General features: G+C 44.0%; 1 protein-coding gene across 1 annotated transcript; it reads right to left on the minus strand.

Moving 5' to 3' along the window:
• Positions 1–326: 326 nt before the first annotated feature.
• LOC149285613 (guanylate-binding protein 5-like) lies at positions 327–9,389 on the minus strand. The gene is made up of 11 exons (XM_089495101.1): positions 9,197–9,389; positions 8,834–8,964; positions 8,479–8,588; positions 7,744–7,937; positions 5,599–5,879; positions 4,357–4,569; positions 3,979–4,060; positions 3,385–3,708; positions 2,806–2,917; positions 2,650–2,723; positions 327–532 (listed from the first exon to the last, which is right to left on the minus strand). The coding sequence occupies exons 1-11, from the start codon at positions 9,387–9,389 to the stop codon at positions 327–329; spliced, it is 1,920 nt and encodes a 639-aa protein (XP_089351227.1).
• Positions 9,390–11,164: the final 1,775 nt, after the last annotated feature.

Here is an 11,164-nt window from a genome sequence, read left to right on the forward strand (position 1 = left end):
CATTTACTGCATTTACAATTTTAATGCAAAATAATGGAAACAACATAGAATTTAAAAATTTTTAATTATTATTTGCATTTTTGTTTAACTCGACACTTCTGTTTTTGGTTTTCTTTTTTTACTTTACAGGGAAGGGGGGTTGTGTGGATGGGATGCATGCTGCCCAGCCTATTATATATATATTACCTCCCACCCACGATGGGGGGGGGCAGTAGTTGTCCCAATTAACAGAGAATACAGTTTTTAGCTTACACATTTTGAAAACTTTGCTCCCATGACACGTATATTATCGGGTGACCGCATTATTCTGTTTCTTTTTGGGGATCCTACTTGAAAATAAAATCCACAGTTTGCAGGACATCATAGAGGAACTTCAGGAAAACCAGGTGTTTGTGCCGCACGCGATCGTGGTCCTGGACGGTATAGTTCTCCAGAGCGTAAATTTTCTCTATTCCCATCTGGAAAAACTGCCCCTCCAAGGAGTCACTGCTTCCACTCAGCTTATTGGTTATAACCACAAATGGCAGGATCTCTAAAAATGATGACATCAGAGCCTCAGAGAGGATTGAGGGAATTACGGGAGACAGAAAGGAAGAGGACAGGAAATTTTAGGAACGCAAGGTACCGCTGGGAAAAAACGGATACACTGCTGGTGGCCATACAGCAAAGATAGGTTTCTTGGGTGTGGGATTCCCTGTGATTCCATTATGCATAAGAGGGATGCAGCTATGCAGGATTTAGAAAGCCAGATCCCATCGAGTCGCCCGTTTCTTCTTCTGCTGTAAAGACCTTAATCAGTCGTTGGTCTCGTCTTAGATTCAGGAGCCGTATGTCTATCCCACGCATGTTTAATCCCCTCACTGTATTACCCTCTACCACCTCTGCTGGGAGGCTGCTCCACTTATCAAGATTCAGGAGCCGCATGCCTATCCCATGCATGTTTAAATCCCCTCACTGTATTACCCTCTACCACCTCTGCTGGGAGGCTGCTCCACTTATCAAGATTCAGGAGCCCGATGCCTATCCTGTGCATGTTTAAATTCCTTCGCTGGATCTGCGTCCACTGTATAAATTGCCAGGGAAAATGTATGCACGTGGATTGGAAACAATGCAAAGAGTAAGTAGAAAATTCTCTGGACCCAGGTATTAAGTGGAGTCCTCGGGGGTCTGTCCCAGGTCCTCTTCTTTTTAATTTCTTTATTAATGATCTCCTATATTGCATGGGGAGCCGTGTTTCAGTGTTTGCTGATCACACAAAATTAGCTAGGCTAACACAGTCTAACCCTGATGTTTTTTCTCTGCAGGAGGACTTATATAAGTCTAATATAAACTGAGGGAACGTGAGGGAACTGGGCAGGCAGGTGAGGGAACTGGGCAGGCAGGTGAGGGAACTGGGCAGGCAGGTGAGGGAACTGGGCAGGCAGGTGAGGGAACTGGGCAGGCACGTGAGGGAACTGGGCAGGCAGGTGAGGGAACTGGGCAGGCACGTGAGGGAACTGGGCAGGCAGGTGAGGGAACTGGGCAGGCACGTGGCAAATTAAGTTCAATACAGATAAATGTAAAGGAATGCATTATGGAAAAATACTAACGATGCAACATACACTTTAAATGGTATCTCCCTGGGAAGAAGGATTTAAGAATAATTGTAGACAACAGGCAGCAGTGCACAATGCCAGTCAGCAGCCGCAAGGCCAATAAGATATCGGTATGTATAAAACGGGGTAGGGGAGGATATCATCTGCCTCCTTAAGTCAGTAGTGAGACTTCACCTTGAATATGCAACTCTGGGTATCGGTCCGTACAAAGGACATTATGGAACTAGAAAAAGTGCAAACGAGGGCCACAAAATGAATAAGGTGTTTGGAAGATCTTAGTTACGAAGAGAGTGTGACAGGGCCAGGCTAGCTGGTTCATGTGTCATATGAAGTTTAGCCGGGTCACGGAGCACTTTTGTGTCCGGTTCTGTATACTGTGACCCGGTAATATATTATATTGTGTTTATTGTGTAACCGGCCCAGAGACTGATGTGGATTCAGCCCCAGCCTTCAAAGAGACGATCCTATAATCTGGCTGGGGCTCTTAATCAGCCAACACAGCCCTGTCTGCCCAGACGGCACCCGCACTACAGGGGGGATAACACAGGTGGGGGAACCCATTGTATTCTGTAATCCCCTCACCTGATACATCCCCTGTATACTGATGGGATTTGTGATGGGATGTGGCTGATGGGATTGGGGGTTGGGTTCGGTACACATTGCATTGAGATTGTATATAAATTCTGTGTGTTTGTAATAAAGAGAGTTCTTCTTGGTTTGCTACGAATGGTGGTCTGGATGATCCATGGATAGCTGAGTGCTATCCGTATGAGGGACTGACTGGTGATTCCTCAGCCCTCAAACAGGGGTACCCAGCCTTGGGTACGGTGACCCTGTAACAGAGAGAGACTAAAAATGTTGCATCTATAGCTTCACCTGGGTAACTCCTTAGGCCGTGTGCACAAGACAGTCTGATCAATAGAAATTAGATTACCGATGCCCTAAGAACGTGCCCACTGTGCCCAGGGGATAATCTGCCACTCGACGAGGAGCTGCGTGAAGGTCTAACACAGAAGAAACAGTGATGGAGAACAGAATTCTCGGCTCTACTTACTTGTAATCTTCTGACTGTCTTTAAGGAACTGTTTCATTTCTTGGAATTCTTTGTTATTGAAACAATACGTTGCTCTGGAATGTTACAAAAAATACAAGTCTTAAGTCTCTTGAATATCCTTAGTTACAAAGATAAGACACGGAGACAAGAAATTACCTGCAGATGAGGACGGGCACCACTAAGTCAGGTATGGAACTGTTTGCCCAAGTTAATGGCAAATGTTTATTCTCACCCCATATCACGGGCTGATTCAGTGGCACAAAACCACCTGCAAATATAAAGCAAAGAATCCTCAAGAATACATTAAACGTGCGTTTGTGAACTTATAGCTTAAATAATTGTCGAAAGCTTAGCAAAGAAACAGCAGCGCCAAAGGGGCGGCTTAGTGCCCCAGCCAGCCTCGCCAAAGAAAAATGCGTATTAAAGTACCTTATGAGTGAGCGTTCTTTAAAATGACAACAAGCACTTACCTTTAATGAACGTAGAATCCCCCCCCCTCCGTCCATGAAGCCTACAATTATCCAACAGTTCAGGGAAACTCTGGGTCCTGAGGAGGGACCACCCACTGATGTCTGCAGGACTGCCCACCAACATCAGTGAGACCGCCCACCGACATTAGCGAGACCGCCAACCAATGTCTGCGGACTCTCCTACCCGCATCCCAGAACAAGGGGCTCAAGTGCACACAATGGCTGGAATCTCCCTTTAATGAGAAAGGATGAAAAGCCAATTTACCGAGTTGAGCATAAATCTCGTTCATCACAGAGGAGTCCATGGGGTGGAAGCCCCGATTGTCTGCTATAGTGATGCTCTCCGTGAGATGGTAGCCTCTTCTGTTTAAAGTATTCGAGCATTCGGCTGCATGGTTCTCAAAGCGCTTGGAGTGCACCGTGTACAGACAGGAATTCACAAAAGACGACTTCCCATGGCCGGTAAAACCAATGAGTTGGATGAGAAGTCGCTGATGGGTCTTGCTCTCCAGCTGGTAGCTGCGGATGTAGTCTGTGAGCTGGCCGCAGTCTCCCACATCGTCCACTTTGTATTTTTTCTTCTTTGTCTCTGGAGTGATTCCAATAAATATGGGTTTTTTAAAACTATAGGATCCCCTGAGTATATTTTTATTGAATAAGTGTAGATTTCAGTGTATTTTTGTAAACATAACTGACAATTGGTAACGACACAAAATCATCATTAGGTTTTTTGTTTGTGAAAAAAACTAAAAGTGATTTGGAGTTAATGCTACGGAGCTGGAACTTTAAGACCAGTGGCCACCTAGTGATGTTGGTGCAACAGACAACTAGAAATGAAAAGCCATCTGCTCCCTTTCACCTGACAGCTTTGTATCGGTTTGATGAATGATCTTTTCCACGTTGTCCATGGTCTTCAAGTAGGCTTGGAGAACATCTTCGGCCTGTAAATCAAGAGAAATAAGGAGATGATGCTGTTGACGCAGACGACATAATGGGTTATTTTTTTCAAACCCCCTGAGCGTGAAACAATTGGCCACCCTGAAACTGAATTAGCCAAAGTGTTCCTTAAGACAGAAATGAATCCGGTCCCACTGGTCCCAGAGAAGAAAGTAGAGGTTTGCAAAACCTTTTAGGGGACCTTGTGTTCGCATACAGGAAGAGATGGCCTGAAGTCTGGGAGGCTGACGTGGCGTGAAAGTTGGTCACTAGAATTATCACTCATACATATCCCTTGTACCTTAACATGTTTGCCACATTCCTGGTTATATCGGGAAACAAATTTGTTCTTCTCCTCGGTGAAGGCACCGTGTCCTCCCACCACATGGTATTTGTTTTCATTTAAGGCTTTTTCCAGTGGTTTTGCCAGTAGTTGGATGAGATCACTGCAGATTTTTAATGAAGATTCTTCGCACATCTTCCAGAATGAGTTTTTCTTCTCCATCAATATGGCCTGCCAAATAACCAAGCAACCACAAGGACTTATGAAAAGGCAGTAAAAGACTATCCCAACCCATAATGAAATTTAATCTGTGTTTAATACGGTCATGTTTGCCACATCAAGATTTCTCAATCATCATTCAATTATTTACCATTTAGCAGCCTAACAGAAAGACCCCAGGCAGTGCATTAACACATGATTTTAGGGGTCTATTCAGTTAACTGAGTGCATGAGAACGGTCTAAAAATGCTAATTTTTAAGTACTAAAATTACACAAATTGGAAAAGTGCAGTTCACAAACGCACTACATCGCATTTGAAAAATCAGTCTTTGCATGCACTCGAGTACAGAAGAGATGAGTGGATGTGAGATCGTTCATTAACCTCTGAGCCGCAAGTGTGAGGGATGAGGTCTCTACCTCTCCAAAGTGTTTATTCAGTACTCTTAACCACCTTTACATCAAGGGACAGATGGTGGAGACGGTCATAGATGTCCTCAGGGTTATTTGTCATTCAGTCAATGGGAGGGGATCTGGTCTGTGACTCCCAGGGAGTATTTTGTGTAAATTTTAAACATTTAGCCTCTGAACAGGAGATGAGGCCCAGCTTTTTTGTACTCGGGGCTATACCCCCCACTTAGTTGCTTTATCACCCCCTCGCTACTGCGTATAGGGTGGGGGGTCATGATCGTTGACTGCTTTTTTTATTATTCTTTTATAGTTATTGCAGGGGTTTGCTCTGAATTATGCAAGTTTCAGGTGAGGACATGCACATTTTTCATTCAGTGTGGATGCTCTGATGTTTGTAGCACCTTTATAAAATACTGAATGTTCCCTTTTCTGTTTCACCATTATCTTCACAATTTATCATTTGTCCCTATTCTTATCATTTCTGGAGACTGAGGTCTGATGACTGGAGACTGACGGAACATTAGAGATTTTCCAATGGCATGTGATAGATTGTTCTTGTGTTGCCCCATCGTATCAGTTTACCTTGGTATCTGGGCACTGGGGATATGGTGTAGAAGTAATCGGATACATACCTTAAGAGCGTCCTCATATTTTCTGTTTTCCTCTTTTTTATGCTTAAAATAAGTGCTCTGGAAGGTCTGAAGGGCCTCCTTCATGCAGATGTCATGAAGCTCCTGGAATTCACTCTCCATGTGGACGGACTTAGATTTCATCTTCTCCTCGTATAGATTCGTGGCCCATTTAATGCACTTCTCATTTTCTTCTGCAGCCAAGTAGCTTATAGAAGTCTCCAAAGCAGTGAAATTTCCGCTGTTTACAGCTTTGATGTACTTCGGGAGCAGCTTCCAAAGAACTGGAACAGAAAAAAGTAACTTACAATGTACCATTTCTGCTTCTCTTCTGAATCCTATTGGCTTTACTTTTCTGCTTATTATAACCATATAAAGTGAGGTGTAAGGTAGATGGCCGGGTTACGAGTTCCCTGAGCCAATGCATTTTTGTTTTACTGCCCTGGGAAGCCACGCGTGTTTCTATAAATGCAAGAAAATAGAAGTTGTGATCTTTCACTCTTGGGACACTCAAAATTTTTTATGAATTCTTACCCTTTGGAATATTAATGACTTCCCATGGACAGTTCACACGTGGCAAAAAATGTTTTGGGGCATAATTTGTTGAAGATACAAAATTTTTAACCCAAATGGCTTCCAGGCACGTGCCTGGGTCAAGCGCCCTATCACCCTGATGAGGAACCCACGCTGGGTCCCACCAACTGCCAGTCTCTGGACTCACTCGATCCGGTGACAGTTTGACCTCCTTGAAGCCTTTTGGCCTCGACGTTATCATAGATGTACTGACAGAATTCCTCTGTTTTTCTTGTAAATTGCTCATTAAGGTCCCTCGGAGGCAGAAGCTCAGTGGTCTGGTTGCCCGGAGGTGGTGACCCAAAGATGAAGCATTTACGTGTCGGGAACATCGCCCTGATACACTGTCTGATGATGTTTTTTTGTTGCATCTTTAAAGATTTTGCGTCTACAGGGGATAGAGAGGCAAAATAGATTATTCTGAATTCTTGGGTTTTTGTTTACCTGGGACATATCAGCAGCTCCCATTATAAAAAATATCATCAAAAAACCCTTTGATTGCTCTCCCATCACGTCTTCTACATTCTAACAGATTACCGATTTAAACATAACAAAGAGCGATCAGACACTTGTATTTAAAACTGGTTTGGCCTTTAGATTTTGTTTTAAAACCAGACTCTGTTAACCAAATACTGGGTAAATTCACTAAGCGGTTGATTCACTCAAACATGGAGTGGTCAGTTAAGCTAAGGTTTAACTCGACGGACCAGACTCGAGTGACGTTGCATGCCCTCACATCTTAACACTCACCGGCAACTTATATGTTTACTAATAGATGGTGGTAGATAAGTAGACCAGCCTCCCAGGAGAAGTCACACTGACAGCAACTTGCAAAATGAGCAATCCAGAAATGCTGTGTTCAGTGACATAACTACAGGGGACCCCTGCGACCCCTTCTTCCTGTCACCTCTACCAATTCAAAATAGTTTCTAAAGGGACTTTCCCACCTGGACCACTTTAGTCCAGGCCAGAAGGGTCCTTTCTAAACTATTTTGAACTTGCACGGGAAGACAGGAACGTATCGGGATCCTGTTACGTCACGTGACCACTTGGTGAAACCAAGGCTGCATTAAGTGGGGTGAGATGGAGTCTGTGTTAGAATGAATGTGTACGTGTGTTTTAGTGAATATGAGTAAATGTGTATAATTTGTGTAAGTGTGTTTACATATGTGTGTCAGGGTATATTTTGGAAGGAGGGCAAGGGGCAAAGAAGGTACAGACACGTTGTTTTGGGCAATGATGGCAAATACAGTCTTTTTAAGGTCAATGATGGCACAGATAAGGTCTTTGGGGGCACTGACAAGCTGAGGGCAAAGATGGCACAGACAGGCTGTTTGGGGGTTAGGATGGCAACTTTGGTCCAACTAGAATCGCTGACTGTGGCATTTGCTCCCCAAGAATTTGGCGGCTGCAACGTGTTTCCAAATATTTGGTTCAGGTATTGTATGGAAATTGGTATAGATTTTTGGGGGCTGTGATCCCCGAAATAGCCTCTTCATTTAAAACTTTGTAGATACAAGCAAATGATGCTAAAAGGCCGAATAGGGACAGGATATTATAACAAACGCTGCGTACTTGGTATGTCCTTCAAGCTGTTCTCCAAGTATTCATCTTCAGTGACAGGTTGGCCATTAATTTCCAGCTGCAGAGAAAAATCTCGCAAAACCCAGATGAAAAGGGGGATCACCTCAGGCTCTACCCCTTCTCCTTCTTCCTGGGTGTTCTTCGACTCTCTGTCCATCAGGTATTCCCTGTACTCAGAAATTTGGCTATAATATTATATAAGGAACATAGTAAAGGCTCCACTAATGGTGGATATATAGGATCTACCACAAGATAACTCTAATGCTGACTAGAAACCCAAAGTTAGTATCCAGGATGCCTGGAAGTTCTGTGCCCTTTCTGAAGCCATGTAGACAAACGTGGTTATAACTCTAGAAACACATTTTATGAGGTCAAAATTATGCGTAGATCCTCTGCCACCATCTCCAGGCTCTAAAAAGGAAAGTAATGAAGAGCGGACGCTGAATGACAGAAAGAAAGTAGCCAGATAGGTCAAGAATATTCAAAATACTGTTTGGCTCTCTGTTTGCCAGAGATCTGATGATGTCATGATCTGTATCTTGAAGTAATAATTAATTTTAACACCTCAAAGCTGCTTTTTTGGAGAATAGGGGGCATTTAGGTACCATTAAGCTCCAGGGACCAATCCCACCAATACAATACTTATTGACTACTAAATAATTAATATGACCCGTCTGACACTGAGATGTCTTGGTTCGGTCCATCTGTAACCACAGAGAAGGATACTACAGCTTCTCCAGGTCCTCCTGGCCAATTACCCCCTTGCTGTTGTAGATAATGGTGCTGCTGATTAGCACGGATAGGGTCAGAATTGATAATTCCCTCTGTTTCTCACTCTGAAAAGAAACACAGGTTGCAGGGTCAATGAAGATACCCCATAGAAAGAGGGGCGCATACTAGTACCGGGTAGGCAGCCACAAAGGGCGTTTGGTGCAATAGAAGAAAAAAACTAAATAATCTTAAACGAATGGAAAATATGTAAAATGTCCACAAACTGTTTGTTGTGTATTTTTGGGGGTGTCATTGGGTTTACACAGCACCCTTATTTGGGTTTTGTGCTATAACACATCCCCAAATTTACCTTCATCACATCCCCGAGTCCCTCGGTATCCAGTAAAACCAAGGTGTGGTCTCTCTTTTCAGGATGGGGGATGCACCACATCCAGATCCCTTTAGTCTTGGCCTCCACCGTGTCCCCCACGGAAAACCCACCTAAGGTATGAAAACATTGGGTTATAATATACGGAGCCACCATAGGGATAGAGCGCTTTCATTGGTCTCAGATAGGGGGGCCTAGGGTCACTGGTCCCTGAGTGCAGGAGCTCGTTTCCTTTCTTTTATTCAGAATATTTTTTTCCCATTATTAATTATAAGCGCTCTCTCCACGTCCCAGGCCTGGGTTTGTCTTCCACCTGGAATAGAGCCACACAATTAGTGCTCTCACCGCCGCATGCTCCGGCTAATTTGTTCATCAGGTAGGACTTCCCAGAACGATAAGGTCCTGCAATGGATATCACCACCAATGGCTGGGAGATGTTCTTCAGGATCCTCTCAGCTTCTGGGTTCCCCTGCAACCCCTTCCCTTCCTCGTTCTTGATCAGACAGATAGGACTGACCATCCTCGGGACAGGGTCCATATTCACCTGCAGCGATAATATTATACGATCCGGTGAGATCTGATTCTATTATGGATTTAAACTTCTTACATTTTACAGAGAAATTTCTGTCTAATAATGTAATACCGAAACTGAATGAGAAAGAAAATTACCCATTTGCCTTAAAGACTTGGAGAATTATCTAGAACGTTCCAATAAAAGATTTTGTGATGTTATTATTATTACCATAATCACCCACATTTCCGGAATTACCGTTTTTCTAACGGTACTGGAATTTTGACAGAAGAAAAGACATTTTCCGGCTGGGGGCCATAACACCAATCAGCCATAACATGACGAGCACCTGCCTGATATCTTTTCTTTTTCATAACATGTGATTGTAAGGGATATGCACACAAATAAACAGCTTAACTCATACAGTATTATCCTAATAAATAAAAACACTGACAACTGAATTGGAGAAACAGGCCGTGGTCTTTTATTTAGCTTACAGAGTAACATCAACCAATTATTTCATATCAACATAAACATTGTAACCATAAAGCACTCTTGGCACAAGCCCCAGAGTGCAACCATACTTAAATACTCAAAGACCATCCGCCCTAAAGCCAGGACAGCCCAAAACCACTGGTTCACCCTATAGAAGAAAGGGCAACCTTAACCCCAATAAAAGCCACGACAGATTATATTTAAACCCTCTTTCTTTTTTTTTCTTTTTTTGGGTGGGAGGGTGGGCGCCTCAGAAGAAGTTCTTCCATCTTCGTACCCTTGGCTCTCCCGCAAAGCTGCCGCTCACCAGACGCTACAGAGAGGTCAGTGCAGTCAGCTAGCAGTTCGCCGCAGGTGTGAAACGAACGCACCTGAGCAGGTCTATTTATAGGGCAAAATCCCGCCCTTAGCGCAGCGCGAGATACCCTTTTACCTCAGATAAGAAAAACGCGGTTAAACTAAGTGGCACGAGACACCCTCGAGCGCAAAAAGCGCGGCAAACTAAGCGGCGCGAGCGCATCTAGTAGCTTCTACACCTTTTTTTTTTTTTTTTTTTTTATTATGTAACCTCAACCCTAACCTTGTTATATAACCTGACCTTTTCTTGACCCCTCTATCCCCACAACCACATGCCGCCCTGACTGCTAAATAGAGTCAGGGCTCTTCAAAACCACCACCTTTTCCTCCTTTATTCTTTACTGACAGCCGCTGGCGCCGTTTCCCACCACTTTACTTAAACTATTTTTCCTGCAATTCTCAATTCACCGCCGGGGCTCTGCGTGTCGGATATCAGGTACCGGTCTACGGCTACTTACCGGCTTTTTGGGGGGTTGCAGTCTTTTCTTTTTCTCTTTTCCTGCTCTTCCCTTCTGTCTCTCTCTGCGCCCCTAGCCTGTCTCTCGCTCTAATTCCTGTCTCTTTTGACAGCTCCCCTCCTCTCTCTACATGGGTCATAATGAAAGTGAAAGCAGACAAGGCATGTTTATCGTGAACAGCCCCGCACCCTGAACATTTCATACGGCCATAGAGGGGCGCTGGTTTTAGGGGTACGGTCAGATATGGTATTGATGAGCAGTTATTGATGACCCCTAAAAAATGGGGGTTTCTCGGATAATTCTGCCTTCTATGGAATTCGGGCTCAATGTTTTCTATTTCCTTGGTAACCGCGTGCTTCTAAAGGGTCAGCTACATACCTTGTTGCTGTTACCTTTACTCTCTCTCCGCTAACCATTATTCCTGGATTTGACCTTTTGGCTCCCGTATCGGGGTTTTGGCCGATGCCAGGAGAGCGCTCCCCATCGGCACGC

This window comes from Sceloporus occidentalis, unplaced genomic scaffold (genome assembly GCF_023333645.1).
Source record: "Sceloporus occidentalis isolate IW3139 unplaced genomic scaffold, rSceOcc1.0.p SCAF_76, whole genome shotgun sequence".
Classification (NCBI taxonomy): domain Eukaryota; kingdom Metazoa; phylum Chordata; class Lepidosauria; order Squamata; family Phrynosomatidae; genus Sceloporus; species Sceloporus occidentalis.